Source organism: Garra rufa, chromosome 10 (assembly GCF_049309525.1).
Source record: "Garra rufa chromosome 10, GarRuf1.0, whole genome shotgun sequence".
Lineage (NCBI taxonomy): Eukaryota > Metazoa > Chordata > Actinopteri > Cypriniformes > Cyprinidae > Garra > Garra rufa.
In genome coordinates this window covers 28,983,888-29,011,546 of record NC_133370.1, presented here as the reverse complement: position 1 = coordinate 29,011,546, position 27,659 = coordinate 28,983,888, and the positions used below count along the sequence as shown (strand labels likewise).

The window sequence follows — 27,659 nt, the reverse complement described above, 5'->3', positions numbered from 1 at the left end:
ATTCATTCGTTTATGTGAGTTAAAGCGCTTATGTATTTTATTATTACTTCATAGAACTGCCTTGGTTTTTTAGGATGGGTAAGTGTTTTATATTTTCATCGTTTGGTCGGCTGTGAGAAGAAGTGCGTTGGAGAGGCAGGCGTGCGCAGAGGTAATTAGCTGGTTGCAAGTGGCCGATCTGCTATGGGAGACGGACAACGTCGACTTCATTGTCTCACAACAAGCTAACTAGCTAGCTGGACACAACTCATCTCGCGTTTCTTTTGTCCCCTTTGCCCCTCAACAGGTAGACGGGTTTTAAAGGGAGGGAGGGGGTCGGACGACACTTTACGTGAGGGGGAACTGAAAAAACGCACCTGGGTTTATTATTGAACGAGTTTCCTTGTTTTCAAAACTTTTGGTTTTGTTTATCTCGTGTTGTGCGTCAAGTCGAACGAGGGTTAGTATGCAGTTTTTATATTAAAACCTAACACGAAACTTGAAAAGCACCTGCTTCGTTTAGCGTTCTGAATCTACGAATAGAAAAGAAAAGCTAATTTGTAATCTATCTTATAGTGTTTCTAATGCCCTTCTAATGTTTTTAAACTTTAAAAGAAAAATATTTACTGTTTAGAAAGTTGTTTAAAAACTATTTCGACTAACAGACTAACAAAGAATCGTTTGAAGATGGTATCGTCGCTGTCTCGCTGCCTCTCTCAAGTCTTTAACCTAAGATGGCAGCTTTTAATGTGTATCGGTCCACTCAGTGAGCAGATATGAAGCCGGTATGGCGGAGCAGATGTGAGACTGCTTTGTAGTCGCTTTAGGCTTTTCATCTCGCTTGCCTTTTCTTGTGGTTGCCGGGGCTTGTTCACTAGTTGCATCAAATCGAAAAGTCAAGTGCCGGTTCCTCTTTTGTCCTCAGAGAAAACTTTGAATCCAACATGTTGTTCCAGTACACGTTTCCTATCTCGTGCAAAGTCGCTTACAAAGCATAACTTCGCCCTTATCAAAATACTGGAGTGATTTCAGAGAAAACATCATTTGTGTGAGTTAGACAAACTTCAAAATTGAAGTGCATGTTCAGAGAAATTCTTATCAAATTTAGCACACTTAACTTTTTATTTAACTAACAGGGTTTTCGATAGCAGCTTCGTTCTCAAACTCATTTTTAACACTTTAAATGAACGATAAGGCGATGTTTTCATCGTTTTATTGACGTGTAAAACTTTTATTCTTTAATTAGATTTGAATTAATGTTATAGATGTGACAATGCAAGTGCAAAAGTAACTCATTCAAAATCATTTAAGTGCATTGCCTAGCTATGTTCACCAACTCCCAAGTATGATAAACAGTGTTGTTTTGGTAGTTGAATGCTTTACCTTCGCCTTAAGACACCTTAACACTACAGCTTTCAAGCAATTGAAATATCTGTGGATGCATATCTTTAGTATGTGCCTGAATGAAACTTAAAAAAAAAAAAAAAACCTCCTGCAGACATTAATGATACAGCTAACATTGAAATCGATCCCGTAGTTTAACATAGCATGGATATAATTAATCATCTCAATTTTTAAGCATTTTAAATTCATGCAAATCATCCTGCTACTAACAGGCCAATGACTGGCTGTGACAAATCTGTAGGACCGTGGTAGATGTGGGTCAGGCACCCCCTGCATTGACACATGTGCACACAAACACTGGTACTGGACGGTGCTTTCAAGGCTGGTATTTCAGTTATCTGACAACATGCTTTCAATCTACGCCAGGAACAGCGCTGCGTGCAGGCCCTTCCCTCCAGCCCCTCCTCTCTAGCCGTGGGTTAGCAGGAGGGCTGCAGTGGCCTGTTGTGCTGCAAAACAAGCAGGCTTTTTTCCCCTTCTCGCTGACCATCCCCCTCTTCCCTGCCACACAGAAGATGGAGGAACAGTTTCAGATGAATAGCTTGGAATGGATGAGTCTTCTAATATTCAAATGAGAGCTGCTGGGCTTTAATGGCCAAAGCTGTTTCTCAGTGAGTTTGGATGTATAGTAAAGTTTTCTAAATTTAGAGACATGCTGCACTTGATTCATGTGATAGCCTTATTATTTTGTAAAGTTTGTAAACACTTTTTTCTTTGTATGTATGAACTGCAAACAGAGTGGTTGGATATAATTTAAAACAATAATCATAAATCTATTTGCTACCGTTCTGAGTTTCTCTGTCAGTGTTTTATCAGACCTTTCAAAATATCTATAGACGCTTTCATAATCACATCCGCTGTTAATATTGACGTGCATGCAATTCATGCACGTTTTTGTGCCATTTCCCTTTTTTTTTGTCAAACAAGGCAACCTTTTTCCACTCATAGCAACTTGCTGCTTAAAGCTACATTCTCTGAATCCCCAGGCTTTTTGGTAGTGGATTTAATGTAGTAATTCCCTTCAGGTCACTTCTGTGTCCCATATGGCTACAGGCAGTCGTCAGAGCCTCAGGATATACAACCTTAAAATCAGCCCTGAGGGAATGTCAAAATGAGTCTTGCACACGTAATGTTGAAATGACAACTTATGATTAGATAAAAAAAAAAAAAAAAAAATCATAATCTAGAAGGCTATTGCATTAGTATATTTCAGTTTGTGTCACCAATTTCAAATGAGTGCCTTTTAAGTATAAATACACTACCATTCAAAAGTTTGGGGTTGGTAGGATTAGATTAAAATACAGTAAAACAGTATTTTTATATATATATGTGTGTGTGTGTGTGTGTGTGTATATACATACATACGTACACACATATACACATACACACACACTACCAGTGTAAGTTTTTGGACAGTAAGATTTTTTTTTTTTTTTTTTTTTGCATTTATTTGATCCAAAGTACAGCAATATTGAATTGTAAAATAGTTTTACAATAGACTGATTTCTATTTGAATATATTTTAATGTAATTTATTCCTTTGATTTCAAAGCTGAATTTTTAGCATTATTACTCCAGTCACATAATCCTTCAGAAGTCATTTTAATGTTCTGATTTGCTGCTCCAAAAACATTTAAGTTGAAAACAGCTGAGTAGAATTTCTTTAGGTTTCTTTGAATACAAGTTAAGACCAACATTTATCTGAAATAGAAATCTTTTGTAACATTATAAATGTCTTTATCATCACTTTTTCAAATTAAAAAAAAAAATCAAAGCATCCTTGCTGAATTAAAGTTTTAATTTCTGTAATTTCTTTTTTTTTTTTTTTTTTTTTTTTTTTTTTTTTTAAAGCACTTTTTTTTGCGTTTTTGCACTTTTTGCTGAAAATTTAGCTTTGATCACAGGAATGAATTACATTTTAAAAAAGTATTCAAATACAAGGCAGTTATTTTAAATAGTAAAAATATTTTACAATATTACTGCTTTTGTTGTATTTTGGTTCAAATAAATGCAGGCTTGGTGAGCAGATGAGATTTCTTATAAAAAATAAAAAAAAACTACAAATCTTACTGTCCAAAACTTTTGATTGGTAGTGTATATAGTGAGACATTGTTAGAATTTTATTTTCATATATTTTAAAATCTATTTATTCCTGTGAAACCAGTGTTGATTACTCCAGTCTTCACATGATTCTTCTAATATGATTGTTGCTTGGAAAACATTTCTCAATCTTAAAAACAGTTGTGCTACTTAATATTTTTGTTTTTAAAGTATATATATTTTAATATAAAGTCTAAAAGAACATTTACGTACTTATTTAAAGTAGCAAACTGTCGTAACAAATGTTTTTAATGTTGATTTATTAATTTAATGCATCCTTGTTTAATAAGTATGTTCAGCTTAACGTATCACCTTCAGGAAATAGATCTAGCAAAGCTTCCTCCGTACTATGCCAGTCTCATGGTTGTGCTTTAAAGCTTTTAACCATCTTCTGCTAGAGAAACAGTGAAGTTTCATGGCTTCTTGCCCCAGCTGACCCTCCTGCAGGTCCTCAGCTGGTACGCAGACAAGTGCCGGAGGCAGACTGGGTGACAGCAGGTCTGGAAATGAAGGTCAAAGTTCTCTCTTCCTCTTTTTTTTTTTTTTTTTTTTTCCAAATCCGCCTGTGTCTGTGACTTTCAGCGCACGCAAGCTCTTGTTTTTATCCATTATCAAATGTTGCCGCCTAACCAGTATTTCTAACAGTAACCTCTTAAAATTTGGTGTGAAATGAGTAGCATTACATCACGCGGCACACATAGAGAATGCACAGCTCTCCAAGCAACAGTTTTTAACCCATATGTGTGAGGTTGCACCATAAAGCAAGAAAGAAAAAAACTCATCCGTTTAGTTACAGCAGTGTTAGTTCACATGAATGCAACAGCTCTACGGCCCTAACCCCCGCTCGCTCTCCAGCTACCCACCCGTCGCATCCTGTGTCACCGTCACACTGTCTTTGTGCTCAGTTACTTGCCACAGATACACCCCCTTCAAACCCCCGCCCATGCATATAATGTGGAGGAGCACGGATATAAATTATGCCCAGCTGCAGTTACAGCTTCTAGTGGGGGTTGTTGAAGAGGGGAATGAAATAAAAGGAATGCTGCTGGAGAGCATTTGTGCAAGGAGCTTGTTTTGAGTGCCGCCCCTCCTTCTTGCTATGATGCACACCTCGTGTATGTTAAGCTTAAACCCAAGAGACAAACCACAGGTGGCCATAGACCTGCCCTCTCTTAACAGGGTTTTAAAGCTCCCTGTGAAATGGGAAAATTGGGGAGGTAGGATTGGTTAATCAGTGACTTGCTTGCCGAGTGCATTAAAGAGACTGTCGGTGTTAATGACTGCAATCACACGCACTTGGTGGGCCTTTCCTCCCCCACTTTTTTTTTTTTTCCTTTAGTCTTTTTTTCTGTGCTAGTATCACTGTGCATTGCTCTTTTGGCAAGGCCATGTTGGTTGGTTTGGTTTCAGGAAAAAACAATGCGGGTTGGTGCTCTGACACAGATGGCTGAAAACCGGCTCAGACTGCTTTTATGTTTATCGCTCTTGTCAAAAGAAGATTGTTGAATGATGAATGAAAGATAGTGTGAACTTGTTCACCTATACAAACGTGAGCTTATAGTTTGCATTATCTTTGTTTTGTGGCACCCGTTACACGGAAGCAAACTGCCTTTTTTTGTTTCTTGCAGTTAACCAGATCTCCAATATATGATTCTGTCAATGCAAGATGGAAAAGGATGTCAGTGTGACCTATAATGTTCATCAAATATGTATTCGCAGTATAAGGTTTTATCAAACATTCATGGTGGTTTGTTTATCCCATGAATACCACATGCTCCTCTATATTTTGTATGAGGAGCATCATCAACCTCAGTGAGCAACTCATGCAACTACAATACATCATATTTCTGCTTGAACACAGTTCAGTATATTCACGTAGTTATATTCAGCGAGTGTTTTATAATGAATGCTCACGTGTTTTGAATAAGTTTGCCAGGATCAGTGGTGTTTATGTACATATGGGCATCAGACGCTCCAAAACACCCTTTTCTTTTTTCATCTGTGAGGACCCAACCTAGCGATTTGCCAGGACCTTGCTCGCTAATCTAAAATATTAAAATAATGGCCTGATGCTTTACTATTGGGGGCTCTGGCAGCTAACGTTAGCTACACTGGCTAATTAAACCTATTCAACGGTATCACCGAACTACAGACGAGCTTAGCTAATGTTACGTATTTAAATGGGTGAGCATGAGAAGAGAGACTACATAAATTCACTTGTCACTCAGTTTAAGACGTTAAATTAGTTATCTTCCTCAGTAAACACCCTTTTGTTCACCATGGCTGATAGAACCTCACTCACTCGCTCCTCAGTCAGACTGACTGCGGCAGCAGCGGGGAAACGTAATGGGCGTGGTCACTTCAATCGAGAGTGACCAATAGAAAAAGGCCTTTCATCCTGGTAGGTGGAGACCGCCCACTGAGATTCATCTTTACTCGCAAGCAAAACTTTTCAACTCGCAAACAAAAAATTTAGACCCGCAAAAAAAAGACAGCAGAAAAGAGAGCAACTTTTGTGGTTTCGCGATGAAAAGCGTTTGAAGTGCACAAAGAAAAATAAAGATTGTAAAAAAAATTTACACGCACTGCAAATAATTTTGTTATCAATTTCTTTATTTTTGAGATTTAAGAAGACTTTTTTTGCAAACTTATTTAATTACAAAATAATTAGTTTTACTCTCAAACACAGTATGTTTGTTTGAATAATAAAGACACAAAAATAACCCCATACTCATGTAGCAAATGTGACGTCAGATAATCAGTTAGTAGTGTGACTGATTGGCTTTCACACGTATTGTGTAACTTAACTCTTATGAAACTGATTTTGAAACCGATAGCGAGTTCCCTTCATTCGCATATAGTCGGCAAGTCTACGTCTAAACAGTACTTGTTTAAAAGTGTATTCATCTTGTGTAGCTCTTGCAGGGTGTTTTGATCCTCAATGAGACCTTTCTCATGTTGTTATGGTCTCATTATATTTGCATGTTCTTTTAAAAGTTTAAGTCGGAGTAAAGATCCTTGCACACTGAGTCTGAAATATGTGCGTTTTTTTCATATTCGTCAATTTGTCATGCACGTAGAACGCCACAGTAGAGGTGTGACATATAATATTAATATATAATACATATTTAATATTAAAAGACTTTTTGCTGTATTTCGAAAACAAAATACCCTAAAAGCAGCCACACCATGGTTTCTGAGCAACATGGCGGTGTTTCGTTCCTGAATTGACCGTATCGCTTCAATCGCAATGACTCTCTTAACTGTGACTTGCTGCCACCTACTGGTGGTTTCTCATTTTATATTTAAAGTATCTTATCCTTTTTAAATCATTTCAAATATCAAGTGTTCATTGTTTTATGCAAAGATGAATTTTGTTGATGCTGATTTCATTTGCTTGGTAACAGCCCAAATGTCTTATGATTGACTGGTTAAATGTAAGAATTTGACTCAAGATGATGCACACTTTTAGAAAAAATGGCTTAATAAAGGTAGAAATGCCCATAAAATATAAAATCAATTTAAACTTATTGGAAAAGATTAATTTCTGTCACTGCTGTGAACGACGCAATATATGAAGAATATAAAAAAAAATGAAAAATTATTGTTAGCGATAAAAAGCCAGAAAAAAATTATTTTTATTTTTATTTTTTGTCAATCACACACCCCTACATCACGGTAGCCCAAAATTTTCAAAACGCCTCTTAAAATGCTTGCTACGGATGCAGAAAATTGAACCCACTCTGAAAGTTTTGGAGGCAGTGTATAAACATCAGTGACACAACATGAGGTTGTATTTATTTTTTTGTACACCGAGTCGAGAATTTCTGACTCTTGTGTATAAGGACCTTAAAGCAGTATTTTGGGTTTTTAAATGTTTAAGTCCCCCTGACAACAGTTCCGTTTTTGTGGAGTCTAGTATGCATGCACATTAGACTACAGTTCATTGTCTTTGAGCAAGCATACAACGAAGCAGTGTACAAAGGTGTAAATAGCCTTTAAAAATAATATACATGAGACAATAAGAGAAGATAAGCACTAGCTTAAGCAAAGAGCTGCTGTGCTTTGATTGTAACTAACTGCTTATGTAGAGAATGCACTGAGAAGTCTAAACTGACCAGAAGATCACATGATTAGCATGGGTGGCTCTTGAGAATACTCCAGTTTTGCTTTGCCAGCATGAGTTATTCTCAATGAGGGGTTGGGAATTGTGGCAGTAACTTGCCCCTGAGTGGACCTTTATTCAGATTTATTATGCAGTGCAGTGGTCGCACAGTGAACCACACTTTTCACATGCTCTGGGCTTTTTACCCTATATAACTTGGGCTATGAATCACTGTAATCACAGGAGGATGTTGTAATGTTGACAGAGTATTTGTTACTCACCCAGTGCATTGTCTTATCCTCTTGACTTTCTGAGTTACGACGTACGATTTTTAAAACGGATTATGACTCCACGATGGCGTTATCCCTCATTTTTCACAGTCTTAATGTGGCAGTTAGTGTTTTTAAAAGCCAAATTTGCTTTCCTTACAGAATTGATTGGTGCAAACAAATCAAAAGCGCCTCTGCTTCCTTCAAAGGGCTCAAAATGTGAACTTGTGTCTATTAGGCTTATATCTTAGAGGATGCAAATATTATTCACAGCTTAAATATGTTTGTTTTGAGCTGCCAAGGTTATTTTAGTGACGTTATGTATATTCGTGGTTGTAATTGGCTGCAACTTCACTTCTCGTTCTGCCCTCTGGTCAGGGGCAAGCCTGGCCACCCACTCGCTGTGGTTATGCTGTGAGTAAGTGTTTACGTCATAGTGCTCTATGGCTTGTGCTCCTCCTGAGGGGTGTGGTGCTCCAGAAGGAGCCGCTCTGGCACTCCGCCACATCTGTCACTCTCTGAAGAGAATTGGGTGAACGGTCAGCCTGCCGGCTTAGACGCCAAATCTGATCATAGGGATTCAAATTTGCGGCTTTTGGCATGGCTCTGTAGGATCTCCCACCCTCCCCCGCAGATGCAGCAAGGTTAGCGTAGTACTCTGGTGAATAGGGACTGATTTATGGCTGTGGTGTTGAGACTCCTCTTCCTGCTCTTAACTAGAGCTGTGAGGAGATTAAAGCTGTGGTGCTGTCACCCACAGGCAGACATCTCTCCTCCTTCTGATTTCTCCTCCTGTTAGGATTTTAATGGTCAGCCTGTGTCACTTTTAGGGCTTCTCAAGGATGGTTCCGTTAAGTCCACCCTCAAAGGGGATGAATGAATATTTGTGCTGGTCTACTGGCTTTGGTGAAGTTATGCAAGTCTGTAACACTTATTTGCTTTGTGTGGTTTGTAGCCTTGACTGTATGCTATGATATTGCCTTACAGGAAGTCATGACGCCTCCTGCCATGCTGCACGACCACTAGCTCATTATGAAGTTATCTAGTTTTACTCACTCTTTTGTCACACTAGTTTATGGCTGGAAAAGTTTTTTTTTTTTTTTTGTTATTTGTTCCCATAGTGCTGCATAGCTAGTTTCATGTCCTCTCAACTTTTGTGGCAGTGTTTTTTTTTGGGGGGGGGGGGGTTAAGATGCCTAAAACACAACATGCTGAAACTTGTTTTTCAGTGTGGCTCTCTTTGATCTTTAGATTAGGCTGGTCAGTATAGATTTTCACCAGGATAGTTTTAGCAGCAATGTGGAGAGGTTTAGAGGAGGAGAAAAATTGGGGGTTGGGTGAAGGAGGAACCGAATGGGAGGAGCTTGACGGGGGTGGAAAATTTTTTTTCTTGGGGTAGTTGAAGTTGAGGCGACGCATTCCTCGCCCACCCCCGCCCCCCCTCATGTATGCGTAACACCCCCTACATGTGCATATTCACTCACTAACTCATATACACACATGGAGGTAGTTGTGGTTGAGTAGGACATCTTAGCAGGCCGCATTTTCCCCCACCCTTGCCTGGTTTATCTCACATCTACATAATTCCCCCTGCTCATCTGATTACCTCGCACTTGGGATGAGCTGGTTAGGTATAGAAAGTATATGTGAATTCACACCTTACTCATACTCCAGAATGCTTCAGAAATGCACAAATGCAGGCGGCTAGTTTTAAGACGTGGCTTCAGCAGGTGGGCCGCCTGCTTGTGTTCCTACATCTGCCTGCCTGGTCTGGCAGCTGCTGTTGTTTAACTACCACTGCTTCTGCTGCTGCCTCACTCTAAACTCCTTTGTTCTTTCCCCACCATCAACGAATTGTAAAGAATGAATGAATTTAGGCTTGGTGCCTGTGTGTGTTGGCCCTTTTGTTTGGAAGCAGAAGGAACAGAGGGTGGGGGCTGGGATCAAAGGTTGGCAAAGAGTCAGTTACAACTGATTTAACTGCAAAAGGGAGAAAAACTCAGTCTCACCACCCTCAACTGCTCTTGTATCTCTCAACAGCTGTGACTCACTGGCTGAAAATTTAATAGAGAATGGTTAAAGTGAATAAAATGGAAGTGGCTTGCTCTCACCTAGATCTGTTTGTGTTAATACTCCCTCTCTCTCTCTCTCTCCCTTTTCCTCTCCAGGTCCTGTAACCTGACTTTGCCTGACGCTGCGTTCTCTGAGAGAATTAAGGAAATATGGAGTGACATGCTGCAGATTAGTTAGCGGATTAGCGGCTTTGAGGACATCCACCTCTGTGTGAGCACACATTCCCTGTCCTGCTTCTGAAGCTTGGCTGCACAGCAGGAGCACTGCAGCCATGGCTGACCCGGGCATGATGAGCCTCTTCGGAGACGACGGGAATCTGTTCTCTGATGAGTTGGAGGGCCTGGGAGACTGTGGCTACCCCCAAGGTCAAGCAAATCCCATGAGTCAACAGATGCCCCATGAGCACCAAAGCTACGGGCAGCTCCCCTCTTCTCTTCACCTCTCCTCACCTGCTGTACCTGGACAGGCCAAGCTTGGCCACCATTTTGACCACTTCAATCAGTATGAGCAGCCCAAGATGCATCCAATGGACCAGCAGGGGGGCCGGATGATGGGGAACGGACCAGTAAACGGCATGTCCTCCCCTCATTCCCGCTATCACGGTCCTCCGCCAGGTGCGGGAGCGTCTGCAGGGCATCATGTCTACCCGGGGACACAGGGAGATGGACGGAGCCAGTCATTCCCAGATGGCGGAAACGCATGGGGCACTCAAGCAATGCAGGTGCCCGATCAAGCTAGACCCCCTTTCCAGCAGCAACCCCCACAAGCCTCGTCTCATCAGCACGGCCCTGCCGGAGCACAAGGACACGCCCACCAAATGGGCTCTTTTATTGCCCGTGGTGACTATGCCATGCAAGGCCACAACCAGACCCAAACACCTCCCAGAATGAACCACTTTCCCCAAGGCCTCCCTCAGGAAGCCAATCATTTCATGGGTCACGTGGGGATGACTCAGAATCCTGGCATGTCAGGACCCCCCATGCGTCACCCAGCACAGCCACCTCAGCAGCATCAGCAACCTAATCAACAATTTCTCCACAGGCCCGGCCAGGGTTCAGTTCATCCAGAGCCTGTCGCCAGCCACAACCCCCAGTTCCCACAAAGCCCTTCGCGGCAGCAGCAACAACAACCGCAGCAGCAGGCAATGGGCGGAAGACCCCACCAAAACATGGGATTTAACATGCACAACCAGCAAGTCCCTTCCAACACTGTAAACAGCTCAGGGCAGTACCCTCCCTATCCTTCGTACGGCAACCTTAATCAGGGATTAGCCAACACTTCAGGGATGAGTCCCAACTTGAGCCTTACCACCAGCAGCAACAGCAACCCTAATGCTCCCGTGACCCAGGTGCAGCGCTACCCTGCCCCGACGGGGCCCCAGCGCTACCCCACACCTGGGGCTCAACAGGGACCAATGCACCAGCAGCCCATTCATGTGAACCAAATCAGCACCCAGCCTATGCATCCAGCTCAGAACCAGGCTACAGCCCAGCAGAAGCTGCAGCAACAGCATCTACCACCTCCACCTCAGGGATCATATGCCTCCCCTCCTTCCATGTCACCCATGAGGAACCTTGCTACCCCTGCAGGCACCCCTCCTCCCCAGCAGGGCCGCCCGCCTAGCGCAGGCTTGGGAACCGATGTGGGCGGCTACCCCGGTGTGCCACATCAATCTCAAGGCCCGATGGCTCATGCCCAGAGAGGAGCCTGCCCAGTAAACGCAGCACAGCAGCATCCCCACCAACAGCTGCCGTCGCTTCCCTCGCACCCGCATCCTCCGCCGACCCAAATGTATGCTGCTTTGTCGCCCAATCACAGGGCAACGGGCGCTCAAGGAAGGCCTCCAGCCGGCCCGGGTGCAAACCACACAGAGCCGCAGGACCAGAGGCTGCTCGCCCAACAAGTGCAGTGCCAGCAGCTGCAGACGCCCCCATTGCCTTTCCAGCAGCAACAGCTGCAGCAGGTGCACACCCCTCCCTCGATTCCCCCATCACAGACACACCTGGCTGCGCACCACCAGAGCTCTCCTCCGTCTCAGCAGGCATGGGCACCTCCTCACCAGTCGCCTCCACCCATGCAGAAAGTGCCTCACATGCAGGTGAGTTGTGCAAATGAAGCATGCCTTCCATTGCCATTAAAAGTCTTTTGGAAAGTCAGTGTTGTGCACGTGGGTGGCAGAAGGCCCGTTTGAGGGTTTCTCTTACCAGCTACGGTGCCGCCTGTGCCCCACAAGTGTGGAAATGGATTTTTACAGCTGTTTGTTTCCTCCTCGCTGCATATCCTGGCCCTCCCCAAGACACAGGCGCCACAGTGCTAATCTCCTAACCCCCACCCCTCCCCCCTTCCCACTCTGAAGGGGAAATGCTCCCTTCCTGCTCGCAGTAAGCATCACTCTCCTCCCCCGTCTGCACTCCTTCCGTTCCCCTCTCGCTCTTGCTCGCTCTGTCTGCATCATTTCTGTCTCTCTCTCTCGCTCTGCTCTTTCTGTTTGCTTTGCCTGTCTCGGAGGACTCATGCGTGAGTTAATGGCGTACAGCAGGATGCGTCCTGTTGGGAGGGTGGAGGAGGGAGCCAGTGGGAAAGGGAGGTTAGCAGCTCTCAATAGCTGTGTGTCACGTGCTTCTGATGCCATTAGCTTGTTTTGCTCTGAAAGCCTCTTTCTCTGGTGACCCATTCACACACAATGGCTGCTGTTATTCCAGCGTGCACATCCTGCTCATAGCAGTTTTGTTTCTCTTTATCTCACTCATAACACCGTTGACAGCCATGGCTCGATGTCAGTGGTTGTGTCTGGCTGATTGTGTGCTGATATTAAAGTTTTGTGGTTGACATTTAAGATCAGTCAGTATTAATTCATCCACCTCACTTGTGACCTAGATGAAGCACATGCACTTAAGTGGACCGCTTTCACTGAAACTAATAAGCCATCTTGTTTTTGTCCAGTTCATGAGTTGCCTAAAGACATTTAATCCTAACATATTATCTACTATGGTTTTCTAAATGCATGTTACTAAGATTGTGAACAATTCATCTTTTTTAAACAATGTATTTGACCATGATTTTTAATCCAATTTTCATAACTGATTAAAAATTGCTACCATGAAACAACAGACCTTTCTGGTGACACGTCTTTTGTCATTTAGTCCGTTTAAAGGTTGTATCAGCGATTCTAGGCTGAAACATGAAGTGTCACTTTCAGCTGACCTTTCTTCACGATCCGCTCACTGCCTGCCCCATAAATTGTCTGTAAAAAAAACGCGTCTCTGTGGTCAGCCGATTGTTTTTTTGGCATATCTCGGACCCTAGTCTGACCACAGAGATGCGTTTTTTTTTTTTTTTACAATTTATGGGGCAGGCAGCGAGCAGATATTGAAGAAAGGTCAGCTGAAAGTGACACTTTATGTTTTAGGCTTGAAATCGCTGATACAACCTTTAATGTTGACAATTTTGGTAACCCTTTACAATAAGGTTTATTAGTTAACATTAGGTAACTTCATTAAATATCATTAACTAAGAATGAACAATACTTCTACAGTGTTTATTCATCCTAATGTTAATTTCAGCATTTACTAATGCATTATTAAAATCACAAGTTGTTTAACTTTGGTTAATGCACTATGAACAAATAAACAACTACTTTTATTAACTAACATTAACCAAGCTTAATAAATAGTGCAATAAATGTATTCATTGTTCATTCATGTTAATATATTAATGTTAACAAATGGTTTAACCTAAAGTAACCTAAAAAATATGACTTAATGTTATGATAGTACTACTAAAAATAATAAAATTATTAAAACATTATTTTAAGGAATATTTACCAGAATTCATTTAGGACTACCTAATACATTTTTAAATCAAATCAATTAATTTGAGATGCTGTTGATTAAAATTTGGTACAAATAAAACTAAATTTAAGAAAAAAACTAAAAACTAAACTTGCTTTATAGAGCTTTAATGTAATTTTTGTTAATAAATAAATTGCTGTTAATTCCTGCAAGTTTCATGATTTCAATTAATTAGACATGCTTTTTAATCTTTTTTTTAACCTTTTAAAGCAGTTTCTAGAAAACTTAAAACAGGGAAAAAAGTGGAATCCAGAAAAATTAAAATGTTAAAAAAGAAAAAAAAACTCTTCATTTTAGACCAGCTGAGATAACATTTGAGCAAAAAAAATGTTTGAGCAGGAACAGACTGTAAATTCCATTCATAACCAATAGTTCAAGTGATTCATAGAAGCCCCTTAACTTGGTATAAGTTGGCATTAGTCATGTGCAGTTCACTTTCTCGCACACCTCAAGTTATCAAAGAAACACAGACCCCGTTTGCACTTCTCAGAACGTACAGCGATCACCTCTCGCGCTGTTAAACACCAATGTGAGCTGTGTCACTCGTGGAATATTGAGAGGTTTGAGAAATAAATGAGAGAGTGACCTTTAAGTAGAGCAGTGCTTCATCTGAGGGAACAGACTATTCATTGTGGCTCCAGTCAAACTGGTACCAAGCGCAAGTGTTCACTGCATCACACAGGGCTTTAAGAACTAAAATAGAAGTGCAGATGGGAATGCATGCATGCCATGTTTATGATTCCTTTATTTCCCGTTTAGCAGTTCATGCAAGGTGCCAGCCTCCTGAGACTCTCTGCTGACAGCAGTTGCCTGCCATCTTAGTGGTGTTGCACTCTCTCTGGGTCAGACGCAAGCAGAGCAGTACTTCCTAAATATTCGGTATATAGCCAGGAGGGCACAGTTGTATGTTAGTACTTGGTGTTCTTGAATTTGCACAAACGAAATGTTGTAAAAGGAAGTTGCGACAGAATGGGTAAAATGGCAAGTGTGTAAATGTTCTAGTATCTCTGTCTGGCTTTTTTTGTTGTCTGTTATATAGGTTATTAAAGTTGACACAGCTGTACTTTGGCATCCTTAAGCATTTTTCTTCTGTGGGAGTTTTATTTGGAGTGGTTAGCTGCTAGTCAGTAGCTTACAGTATCAAGGTGTTTCAGTGCCATAAATTTGTAGCTCATTTAGATTTGCTCTCAGCCAGAAGCAGACTGAAGTTCAACAGCAGTAAGCAATGAATCTTGAAGATAAAGTTTAGCGAGGGTTAGGCTCTGTGTCTGGGAGCCAGCTTTTCATCAGATGAATTGGGTGTTAACTCATGGCTTCGCCCTGCAAAAAGCCTGCCGTGCCGTGCCGAGCCGAAGCGCATTGCTCCTTCAGGGAGTATTTAGCTCACCGAGTGAGCACTTTGCCTGCTAGATTAACTGACACGTCAGTCTCCCCCTCCGAGAGATGAAATCCTATATTGAACATATTGTATTCTGGACTGCTGCTGTCAAATTAGAAATGCAGAGAGCGCGTGCGGTAGGCCTATTGTCATTCATGCAATTGATTATTGGGGAGGCTTGGCAAGAGGAGAGACATTTATCCGTTAAAGCGGCGGCAGAACACACGCTGTTCCAGCTGCTCTAATGATCACCGTTGGACTGGGTGTTGGGCATTTTCTGTGACCTTGCCACTGTTTGGCATGCATGGTGCACTCTTATTTCTCATGCTGTTGTTTACAGGAAATATGCATTTCATCACCACAATGCTGTGGTTTACAAAGTCTTTTGTTTTAAAAGCAAAGTGCATGGTATGCAATAAAACTCTAGACTAGAATCAACACATGGCTTCCAGAGAATACACAATATTCTTCCTGATTTGCCAGGATGGAAACTGCTTTCACCAGGCCAGCTTTTTTGCGTGTGCCTTTTGAAAGCTGTAGCATATTGCATTAAATTTGCTGACGTCTAAAACCGAGGCATTTATGAAGTATAGATATAATTTATTAGTGTCATAATGCCTCAGTCCCATCTGCTGCAGGGACTCTGGGAAGCTGGACGCTTAGCACAGCTGCCAACATGTTTCCTGTCAGTCTGTCTTTGCCATGAATGGAGAGGAGAACGGAGATAACTGCAAGGAGAGAGGCGAAACCGTTGCTGCGTTAATTCTGCCGAGCTATGGCTAACACTGGCACTAATAGGAGCAAAGGGAATCAAACCAAATATAACATGTCTTGCCTCTAGGGCCGATAGCAGCAGGGGCAGCTGTTTAAGTACATTAAAATGTGAAGATGTCTTATCCTAGCTTTTCTGGAGGATAAAAATGTTTTGCGACTTGTAATGAAGCTGCGATGAGCTTTGTTTGGCTTCTTTGTGGCTGTGATATATGCAAAAATGCAAGAAGGAAGTCCGCTCCTCTTCCTTACATATTTCTTTGTTCTTGGTACTAACAGATCTCCTTGTCTCTCTCTCTCTCCTCGTCATCAGCATTCTCCATCAGACCCTTCCCTGGAGATGATAACATCTAGTAAGACACCTGCCTCGGGCCCAAACCTCCAACCAGCCAACTGTGACATACAGCAGACGGAGAGCGAGCTCAAGCCAAAAAAGAAGAAAAAGAAGAAAGCCAAGACGAGCGAAGGCCAGGAGGGTAACGACATCAGCGGTGAGGCCGGAGGAGAGGCGGCTTCTCTGATGAACGAGGGAGACTCTCTTATGACTCCCATCGAACAGCCTGTCGTCGAAAAGAAGAGCAAAAAGAAACCAAAGGAGAAGGAGCCCAAGGAACCGAAAGAGCCCAAGACTCCCAAAACCCCGAAGACTCCCAAGACACCCAAAGAACCTAAGGAACCTAAGGAGAAAAAAGTGAAGACAGCCACTCCGAAGCCCAAGAGCTCCAAAAAGCCCAGGTATGTGAAATCTGAGCCTTTGAAAATCTCATCTACAGTTTTATCTGTGTTGTGTTTTTAAATGTTGCGAATGTACCCCATAGTTGAACCCTGGACCACAAAACCAGTCATAAGGTTTTTTTTTTATTATTATTGAGATTTATACACCAATAGAAAGCTTATTTATTCAGCTTTCAGATAATGTATGGTTAGGTATAGGTATGGCCAAGATGCAACTATTTGAAAATCTAGAATCTGAGGGTGAAAAAATCAAAATATTGAGAAAATTGCATTTAAAGTTGTCCAAATGAAGTTCTTAGAAATGCATATCACTAATAAAAATTAAGTTTAGATATATTTATGGTCAAATTCAAGAAATATCTTCATGAAACATGTTCTTAATATCCTAATGATTTTTGGCATAAAAGAGAAATCTGTAATTTTGACCCGTACAATGTATTGTTAGCGGTTGCTGCTAACATACACGTGCTTTTGTGGTCCAGGGTTACATATTTACATGAGCTTCCAAATGTGAAATCTCCATCTTTACTATATGTGCTTGCTTGTGTACTGATGTGGATGGAGTCGCAAAGCCTCATGCGATCATCTGGTTCATTGAACTGTAGATATGTTTAGTATGAGTTGTTTTCTAGGTCTTTCTAGGTACAAGCTGATGTTGCTGTATCAGAGTTCAGTCAGTTCAAAGTTGTTCTGTTTTAATACACTTTTGAGACAAGGAACTTGAAATTGTCTAAGTCTTGCTTCAGTGTTTTTTCTACTTCTTTGAATTACAAGCGCTAAACCACAAGCTTGACACCTCTCTGATAAAACCTACGCTAGTTACCTGAACTGCATTCTGGAGGCCTATGAAAAAACACTTGCATTTCATTTTTGCTGATGTGAAACCATTAGTCAGTTTATATATTATTAATATTGCCTAAAACAATATACTATCATAAACACACTCTTCTGGATACAGTTCACAATAATGGTGCTTATCACATTTAAATGGTGCTTATCACATTTTCCATTCAACCCCCATCCCCCTTAAAAGAAGAAAGAAAAGAAAATGCATCCATCCTGAATATGCAGAGCAAGGTTGCATGGCCATTTTTCCTCTAGCGGAGGTAGTAACATGATCCGGCTGAGGAATGTGTCAGCCTTCCCCCTTAACCACCTCCTCCCCCCCGCCCATCCGAATCCCCGTCACTCCACTGCCGCGTCCCTTTCATCCAGAGGAAAAGGGCCGGGCCAAAGCGAGCGCATCTGCAGCGCAGTGCCAGAGCAGTAGGTCATCTGAAGGGGGAGGAGGGATGAAAGTGTGTGTGTGTTTTTGAAAAAGGAAAAGGGGAGGGGGGATGTCTCCATTCAAAATGGCACCTAATGCTAGTTAGTCCACAATGCTGTCTCATTAATCATGCCGGCCTGAATTTGACCAAATCTGCTACAGAGCTGGATGTGTGGCGTTGGCGAGCCCCTGTGGATAGTTTTAAAACCGTGTCCCCATTTCTCAAAAAATGGGCTAGCACGTCTCGCATTTGATGTGAGTATGTCATTCATTTCCCTTCCCCCATCTCCATTTGTTTGTCTTATCAGCGCTTTTACCATTTTCCTAGTTTAGCTGCTCTTTTAATGCGAGTGGAGTCAGGGAAACTAGGTTGGACATTAAAAGTCTTGGCCTCGTATCTGTTGGTGTTCTTATCTGACAAAGAAAGTACAACTATAAATAGTCATTCTCAGGCCGCACCCAGGGTAAAATGTGAGCGTCTGTGTGCCCAGGTTTGTTTTCCATATACACACACGCAGCCATCAAACAGAAAGATTCAGAAAGATCCCTCCTCAGTGCTGCATTGCATGTGGCTCTTTTCCCCCCACGAGAAAACTGCTTTGCAATGCAAATATGCACCTCTCACCTTCAGTTTATTGGCAGGTTCCCAAGCAACTACAGCAAAGCCCCCTTTTTAGTCGGGGGGGGGTTGTTTTCTAACTGCATAACCACCTAACCTGGGTGGGCAGTTCCGTCGACCCTTTGATTTCCATCTCGTGTCGAAGCAGAGCCTCTTTTTCTCTTTCGCAGATTATCTTAGCTACATCCTGTGCGCTCAGATACGAAAACCACAACAGTCGCGGTTGCATAGGAAGTGCTGCAATGTGTGTGTACTCAAAGCTCCTCGCTTGCGGGACCAGCATGCCTGTTTGCTCGTGAGTCTAACTACAGCACCTTTACGCCACACTGCATTCTTATTTGTCCTCAAACAAGCGCTCCGCCTTGTCTTCCCTCCAGGCTCTAGCGGGAAAAAAAAGTTGGATTCTGTGTGACATTGAACCTCAAAGACAAAGTGCAGAGAGGTGGATGGCACAACAGAAGGAAAGGGCCAAGCATCCAACTTTGTCCTCCCTGTTTATTTTATCCTTCTAAGACTAGCAGGCCTGTCCCACCAGGGCTTACACAGGTCCTGTGTAGTCTTGTGTTGCTGCTTTGGTGATCAGACAGGCCACTGCCTCAAAGGAGTGAGCAAGTGTGTGCTGAATGGATTGTGCTGAATGCGCAGCCACTGGGGGACAAGCAAGAGTGAAAAAATCACATTGCAGTCCATCAAAGACTCCCTCACTTAAAACAAACAGCCGCCCCCCACACTATGCACATGAAAGACGCTACGCTGTGAAACTAAAAAAGTAGAAGGTTAAAAAAAGTTTCTTGAATGGCCACTTGGGAATTTAACCACCTTAAGGTGCATGTTGCTTTTGTTTTCGAAACACAAGTCGCGTTCGCTTCTATGCGTGGTTGTGCTCCAAGTAATAAACCTGCTTCCTCAGTGATGCAGAGTAATCGAATGGCTCCCCAACATGGTTGACCTTGCTCTGAGAGCGCAAGACTCAATGCCGTTGCTTCCCCCGACTCTCTTCCTGTGTTTCTCCTCGACTGGGCCTCTAACGCTTTCACACTCTCTTGCATGCCTACACTGTCCTTTTCCACTATTATCACGCGCTTGCGATCCTTCTGCCGAGTCTCTTTCTAGCCCTTCCTCTCATTCCACGGCACAGTTTGTGTTCATTCTCTCACATATCTCAAGTCACCCACTCACATCCTCTTTCCACACATTCTCCCTCACAGTCCCACACTCTCAGGCATTTCCCCTCCCCTAATTCAGGCACGTTTTGGCGTGATTTTAATTGCACCGCCTCCTTTGATTCCACTCACTAGCACTCTCTGTGACTAACAGGGTGTTCAAGTCCTGTCTCCTTTTAAAAAAAAAAAAAAAAAAAAAAAAAAGTGACCTTGTTTTGTCTGGTGGTTCCTAATTAGCCTGCTCGCTTTGAAGGACACACACGTACGTTTTTGTTTGCGTTTGTTAACTTGTCGTAGCATGTTCGTTCTCTGCAGTTTTATGTCCTTATTTGTGTACGTGTGTTTACGTTTGTGCCTGTGCAATGCTGCGAAAGAGCTGTTGAGGGTAAACAGTCGTTGGTGTGTGTGTGTGTGTATACGTGTGAGCAGCTGCTGTTAGAGTGAGCACCGTGGGGGGGTCCAGCTGAAGATGAGTCATCTCACTGGCGACGGCAGGTGTCCCATTAACCCCCTGGCCCTCTCTCCTCCTCCTGAGTGTCAGCACTGGAGCGGTGTGGCTCATACAAACCTGCAGCGGGGCCTGCGTCCTCCCCCTACTAATGCCTATTAGCCCCTCTCTCTCTGTGCCCGTTCGCCTCAAAGACTACACGCGCCATGGCCCACCCTGCCGGCCTGTTCGACTGGATCTTCAGCGTGTCCTGCGTCCTATAGCAGCTCTTTGCCTTTTATGATTTATAAAGGTCAGCCATCGAAAGGAAGCCTGTCATCCCTCCCCCTAAACGGAGTGTTCTTCCTGCCCTCGTGGCTTTTTTTTCTCTTCCATCCCTTTTTTCTTTCTTCCTTTTGTATGTGCCTTTTTTTTTTTTTCTCCTCCTTATTTCTGGCTGTGTTTGCTGAGCAGTGACAGTATGAAACCCAAAGCCACAGAGCGGTGCGGCTGCAGGTGCTTGAGGAGTGTTGGAGAGAGAGACTCTGACTGAGGCAAGCAGATGGCTTTAGCCAGTGGCGTCCAGCCAGAGGAACAGGTGCGGGTCACGTGACCGCCGGTTACCAGGGCGATTTGATTGCTCTTGGCGTGCGAATGAAAAGAGAGGGGGGCCCCAGAGCGAGCGAGTGCGAGAGCCTCCAGGGCATTGTGTAATCTGTGGCAGGGAGAGAGCGCGGCTCTGAACTGGAAGTGGAGTTAACTAGTTTTAGGCTTCCCTCTCATTCCCTCATTTATGTGTTTGAAACTGAACTTAAGAGGGCAAGGGCTTCTCTTTTTTTGTAAGTGGGAACATAAGGTAGCATGGAGAAAGTACAAAACTGTGGATGACCATCATTTTCTTTCTTGTGAACAGACATTGAATTAATGTTGGCCATATGTGACTCTGGAACACAAAACCAGTCATAAGGTTAAATTTTTGGAAATTGAGATTTATACATCAATGGAAAGGAAAGCTTATTCTGCTTTTTATTTGATCGAGATTCAACTATTTTAAAAAAATCTGAAATCTGAATATTGAGAATCGAGTTTAAAGTTGTCCAAGTTCTTAGCAATGCATATTACTAATCAAAAATTAAGTTTTGATATACACTGCCAAAGTTTGGGATCAGATTTTTAGTGGTTTTTAAAGACGTTTCTAATGCTCATCAAGGCTGCATTTATTTGATCAAAGATACAGAAAAAAAACTGTAATATTGTGTAACTGTTTTCTATGCATAGCTGACAAAAATTCAGCTTTGCATCACATGAATAAATTATATTTTAAAATGTATGAATATAGAACACCATTATTTTATACTATAATAATATTTTGCAATATTATTATATTTTCTGTGCTTTTGATCAAGTAAATGCAGCCTTGATGAGCATCAAGAATTCTTGAATTCTTAAAAAAAAACAAAAAAAAAAACTTGCTGATCCCAGTAAGTGTATTTACAGTAATATATTCATGGAACATAATCTTATCATAATCTTATCTTAATATCCTAATGATTATTTACATAAAAGAAAAAGGTATAAGTTTGACCCATACAATGTATTTTTGGCTATTGCTATGAGTATACCCGTGCTACTTATGACTGTTTTTTGTGGTCCAGGGTCACATATGCACATATTATAACAGCAGTATCCTCTGTTGTGATTTTTATACACCTATAACGGCATTTTACTAATTCTTGTGCAGTTATACATGTTTATGACATCTAGTCTAAGGCAAACTTTTTTTTTTTTGTAATAAAAAATCAGACTGAACAGAAATATCTGCATTGAAAAAGTTTTTGGACTGGTGTGATGGGACTGGTTGTTTTGCTATTCTGTTCTTTACTAAAGCCAAGCAGTGTAATGATTTGACTTTTGAACCAGACGAATCTGTGGTTTATTGGTGTAACTGCTACATTAACCAAACCTCCCTGTTCACCCACAGTGCTAAAAAGTCTGACTCGGAGTCCAGTAACAGCACCAAGAAAGACGCAAAGCGCAAGAGGGAGCCCTCAGTCACCTCTGATGTTGAGAAATCACCGCCACATTCACCGGAGGAAGAGGAAGATGATGGTGTTCAGGTAAACATAGCTGAAGTTATCACTTGACATTTGTCTGAAAGTTATTGTAAGAAAAGTTTGAATGTCCTTTTATGGTGGTTGACCAATATGTTGTTTTTTTTGTTTTTTACTCAGTGGTTAAAACTGATACCTAAAGATTGACTAGATAATGGTTATAAAATGCCGTCATTATCCTACTTATTTCAAATGATTGCGCATGATGGGTGATTTGATTATGTACATACAAAAAAATGTTATGGCCAATTATTTGAGTACGTTTTTCTTATTCAGTTTTTTTTTTGGTAATTTTTATTTTTTGTGTGTATGTTTACTACAGAAGAGGCGATCTAGCCGGCAGGTGAAGAGGAAACGCTACACTGAGGACCTGGAGTTCAAAATCTCTGATGACGATGGAGATGATTCTAATGGACCAAAGTCTCCTTCAACCATGTCTGAGCAGCAGGTCATTATCTTGAGAACTTACAGATGTGTTGTGTGTTAAATTTGTTCATTACGCTGATTAACAATCCCCACAGTAGAGTTGGAAAACTGCTGATGTAACCTGCTGTTTGTTATGCATGATTGATGTTCTCGCATTGACTCTGTGTCCTTCATTCCCATGTGTGCTGTAGGAGTTGCCGGATGCAGAGGGCCCTGTGGTGGAGAAGATCATGGGGATGCGCATGGGAAAGAAAGAGGTGAGCTGAGCCGTCGCAAGCCGTTCACATGAGCTTTAACCACTGCTGTCTACCGGATCAGGGCAGATTACACCTAACAGCTGTCTCAAATCCTGCCCCAGACCCTTTGCTTGCCAGGAAGATGCCTGAGTGGGCTGATATTGTCTTCAGCCCGACAGTAGTAGTATTAATCCAGTGAAGGCCATGGCCGGTTCAGAGCAAAGCCGGCGCAAGGTCTTGAGATGAAGCCATGTAAGAATAAACTGTCTCTCAGCGTGATTAATCTCAGGCCCTTAGACGCAGACAGTGGCAGCGTGCAACGTTACTCCTTTGAAACAGCTCCACAAAACAAAGCCTGGCCAAAAATAATACGCCGTGCATGGCTCTTAGTAGCGCAGCTGCAAATGGGCTCCCGCCCGAGGAAATGGTAGGTTTGGCGTCTGCCGTAGCGCTGTGGTTTTGGCAGGAAGCCAGGCCCCGGGTCAGCTCCCTGTGAATGGGGCTGTGTGTGGTAGAGGAGCTGAAGTGATTCATGACTCAGCCGCGCAGCGTACTACTAGCTGGAGAAAAAGAATATGAGTAGGAGGATTGCTCTTTTATTTTATTTTTTTTGTTTTATCTCCTCCCAGTCTCTGCTGTCATACTACTTTGTCCTGGGGCATTACAGTTGAGAGCAATGCCAAAACGCATAGTTGTTTGTCACAGGAAATGGGTTAAACTTGTGATGGGTGGAAAGTATGCACACTAGTGATTTGAAGGCTCTAAACATGTTACAAACACTTTTTGATCACCAAATAATGTTGTTGCCGTTTATTTTACAGTTGGCGTCTGGCGAAGAGGTTGACGTTGAGGAGTTTTATGTCAAATTCAAAGGCTTGTGAGTATCTGTTATAGCATGCCTTCTAATATCACTTTTTTGTATAATGAAGGATGTTATAGAATTATTAGATTTAAAGTTAAACCCTAACAAGCTACTAAACTATGCGTATGTTGTCAAAAACCACTTATGCCGATGAATCATAGCCGCTTAATACACCTGCTAATTAAGAACAAGATTCCTTACTGTGCTTCTACACACACATTAAGTCTTGTTTATCTGACATAATTTCTGAATAATAGTTTTGCTGAGGTCATCCAGGAAATGACTTGTTTTTTCTTTTCTTTTGTTTTTTAGCTCTTACCTGCACTGTCGCTGGTCAGACATTGAAGAGCTGGAGAAGGATAAGAGAATCCAGCAGAAGGTCAAGAGGTTCAAGGCCAAGCAGGCCCTTAGTAACTTCCTAAGTGAGGTTAGCATCAGCCATTTTCCATGTCATCCACCATTTTGTCCTTTTTTTTCCCATTCAGTTTTTTTCTCCTCATTTTATGGCCCTCACTGATAATGGTGGCAGTATGTACACTCAACAGTGGTGTGTTGTGCTGGTATTATAGTGGCTTCTTGAACAATATCAAGCATGCAAAGGCAATAAAACAGCTCACTTAAAGCTCTTATCTCTGTTGTACGCAATCTCTCAGCACATGCTGTCTAGTTGAGCTCACACATTAAAGTAATTCAAGCAGTTGCGTTGAAATGTGTGTCAAGACTTTCATTTCTGGTTTGCAACTCTACACTACATTCGAAAGGGCTTTTCAATCAAACCCCAGTGGGGTTTTCCCAGAGAGATTTATGCCACCCACATCAGAAAGCTCTGAAAATATTCCACCTGCTAGATTCTCATTTAGAGCCTCGTAGTAGTTGCGGCAATGAAGCTGCCGTTCTGCAATGCTCCATCTAACCAATCAATCACACTCTTATTGACAGATGGATGATGAGCCCTTCAACCCAGATTATGTGGAGGTGGACAGGGTTCTGGATGTGTCTGAAAGCACCGATGAAAATGGAGAGGTATGACTTCTCTCTTATCCATCCACTTCAATCGTTCTCAAACCATCTGTCTTTCAAAATGCCGTAGATTACCTTTGATTAAAGCTCTAGTAGATATTTTGCAGCTGTGAAGATGTCAGTCAGACCGCCCCCAGAAAATTTAGAAAAATGTGAGAACCCTCTTTTTGGATAACTATTGTTTTGATGTGTGTTCCTGCAGCTTGTAACTTTGTACCTGGTGAAGTGGTGCTCCTTGCCCTACGAGGACAGCACGTGGGAGTTAAAAGCTGACATCGATCAAGGAAAGATTGAGGAGTTCGAGAGAGTGATGGAGCGTGAGCCGCAGCTGAAGCGTGTGGTAAGAACTGGCACTCCTCTAGCCCTCTCTTTATTTTCTCTTTGGAGTGCTGAGCAAGTGAGGGGAGAGGGCCACGTTCTTGCGGTTGCACGGAAACCACTAACGGGAATTGTTTTATTTGAAACAGGAGCGACCTCCCGCCAGCGACTGGCAGAAATCCGAGAGTTCCAGAGAATATAAAAACGGCAATGCGCTCAGGGAATACCAGCTGGAGGGAGTCAACTGGCTGCTCTTCAACTGGTTCAACACGTATGTGTGCAATTACCCAGCCGTCCAGCTGCACTGCTCACTCAGGCACAGACTGAAGCGCTTTTTTGATACCATTTAAAATTAAAATTCATATTCTTACCAGCAATTTGTTTCTGCTCTCAGACGAAACTGCATTTTAGCCGATGAAATGGGTCTTGGCAAAACAATCCAGTCCATCACATTCCTCTACGAGATATACCTAAAAGGAATCCACGGTCCTTTCCTGGTGATTGCACCTCTTTCCACCATTCCCAACTGGGAGAGGGAGTTCAGGACGTGGACCGAGCTAAACGTAGTGGTCTATCATGGAAGCCAGGCCAGCCGAAAGACTATTCAGGCTTACGAGATGTACTACAGAGACACACAGGTGCGTAATGCTGCTTTTGTCATTTGATATGCGTTTTATAACATTGTACATGACTCTATGCATAGGGTTGTGTTCTCAAGTGCCCTTCATCGTAAGTAAAAGCTCTCTTCCTGCAGGGTCGTGTAATAAAGGGAGCCTACAAATTCCATGCAATCATCACCACATTTGAGATGATCCTGACGGACTGCCCCGAGCTACGGAGTGTGCCGTGGCGCTGTGTGATCATTGATGAGGCTCATAGGCTCAAGAACAGGAATTGCAAGTTGCTTGAGGGCCTAAAGATGATGGACATGGTTAGTGCTTCCCCTTCCACATAAGAAACATGATTTTGCTCAAAATAGCCTGCTCTAAATGTCGCTATAGCTTCACTTTTACTAGATACGGGGTTCCCACGGTGCTGGTAAACCTGCAAAACTTGTGAATTTGAATATTTTCAAGCTATGGAAAAATAAAAAAAAATCTGTCAATTTGTAAATTGGTCTGAATGCTTGAATGAATCAATCTGAATTTGAATTAAAAAAAAAAAAACCTTGGAACATGGGAAATTAATAGAAACTCGTAAAAATGGTGGAAAGACTTTTCTTTTGATTAAAAAGAACAGTCACTTAATGAAATGATCTATCTTCTATAGGAACACAAAGTCCTGCTCACTGGAACCCCACTACAAAACACAGTGGAGGAGCTCTTCAGTCTCCTTCATTTCCTGGAGCCTGACAGGTTTCCCTCTGAGACGACCTTTATGCTGGAGTTTGGAGATCTTAAAACAGAAGAACAGGTATGAAATATCTGTTATAATTGTTAAATCACCACAATTGGTGTGTGATGCATTTCAGAAATGCCTGTTTTGTTTTTAATGGATGTCACTTTCTGGTTTCAGGTGCAAAAACTTCAGGGCATTCTGAAGCCCATGATGCTGCGACGATTGAAGGAGGACGTGGAAAAAAATCTTGCACCGAAAGAAGAGACCATCATTGAAGTAGAGCTGACCAATGTGCAGAAGAAATACTACCGTGCCATCTTGGAGAAGAACTTTGCCTTTCTGTCCAAAAGTGGAGGCGGCGGTGGAGGTGGAGGAGGATCCAATGTTCCCAACCTGCTGAACACCATGATGGAGCTGAGAAAGTGTTGTAATCACCCCTACCTCATCAATGGTGAGCAATAGACTCTGATGTAAAACTGTGTGAACAGAAAACTTGTTTTATGTGTTAAATGTTTGCTCAGTCAGCCAGACTGAAAATTCACTCTTTTCTCTGTCTGTAGGAGCTGAGGAGAAGATAATGGAGGAGTTCAGGGAGAGTCACCCCTTGGACCACCCAGAGTTCCACCTCCAGGCCATGGTCCAGGCTGCAGGAAAACTGGTGCTGATAGACAAGCTGCTCCCCAAACTGAAGGCTGGGGGTCACCGTGTGCTCATCTTTTCCCAGATGGTGCGCTGTCTGGACATCCTGGAGGACTACCTCATCCAGAGACGGTAGGATGCCTGAGCCTGTAGAATTGCCAACATATTGAGAAATGCCTTACAATGGGTTTCGATTGTATTGTTGAGTAGAAACTGGAAAAATAACAGTATTTGGTTAACAGAAACCGCTTAATAAAATGGTAGTTAATCTTCCCTTCCTGTTCTCTAGGTATCCATATGAGCGTATTGATGGCAGAGTTCGAGGAAATCTCCGCCAGGCAGCTATTGACCGCTTTTCACGACCAGACTCTGACCGTTTTGTGTTCCTGCTGTGCACCAGGGCTGGAGGCCTGGGTATTAACTTAACTGCAGCTGATACTTGCATCATATTTGACTCTGACTGGAACCCTCAGAATGACTTGCAGGTAAGCATAGATGTTTTCTACCCTATTAGCCTGTGAATGGGAAACTGCTGTACCTTTATTAGAAGCCATTTTATTTCACAAAAC

General features: G+C 42.4%; 1 protein-coding gene across 2 annotated transcripts in view; it reads left to right on the top strand.

The window, feature by feature from the left end:
• Nucleotides 1–27,659, top strand: part of chd7 (chromodomain helicase DNA binding protein 7) — a 45,387-nt gene that overhangs the window by 985 nt on the left and 16,743 nt on the right. For both annotated transcript variants that reach the window (XM_073849921.1, XM_073849920.1), the window contains exons 2-17: nucleotides 10,025–12,027; nucleotides 16,243–16,664; nucleotides 22,122–22,257; nucleotides 22,574–22,699; nucleotides 22,869–22,934; nucleotides 23,735–23,790; nucleotides 24,088–24,202; nucleotides 24,715–24,798; nucleotides 24,998–25,135; nucleotides 25,263–25,384; nucleotides 25,508–25,751; nucleotides 25,868–26,044; nucleotides 26,383–26,526; nucleotides 26,629–26,902; nucleotides 27,012–27,222; nucleotides 27,380–27,575. In XM_073849921.1, the coding sequence (XP_073706022.1) occupies nucleotides 10,201–12,027; nucleotides 16,243–16,664; nucleotides 22,122–22,257; nucleotides 22,574–22,699; nucleotides 22,869–22,934; nucleotides 23,735–23,790; nucleotides 24,088–24,202; nucleotides 24,715–24,798; nucleotides 24,998–25,135; nucleotides 25,263–25,384; nucleotides 25,508–25,751; nucleotides 25,868–26,044; nucleotides 26,383–26,526; nucleotides 26,629–26,902; nucleotides 27,012–27,222; nucleotides 27,380–27,575 (4,338 nt within the window). In that variant the 5' untranslated portion in view covers nucleotides 10,025–10,200. The remainder of the gene's footprint in view (nucleotides 1–10,024; nucleotides 12,028–16,242; nucleotides 16,665–22,121; nucleotides 22,258–22,573; nucleotides 22,700–22,868; nucleotides 22,935–23,734; nucleotides 23,791–24,087; nucleotides 24,203–24,714; nucleotides 24,799–24,997; nucleotides 25,136–25,262; nucleotides 25,385–25,507; nucleotides 25,752–25,867; nucleotides 26,045–26,382; nucleotides 26,527–26,628; nucleotides 26,903–27,011; nucleotides 27,223–27,379; nucleotides 27,576–27,659) is intronic.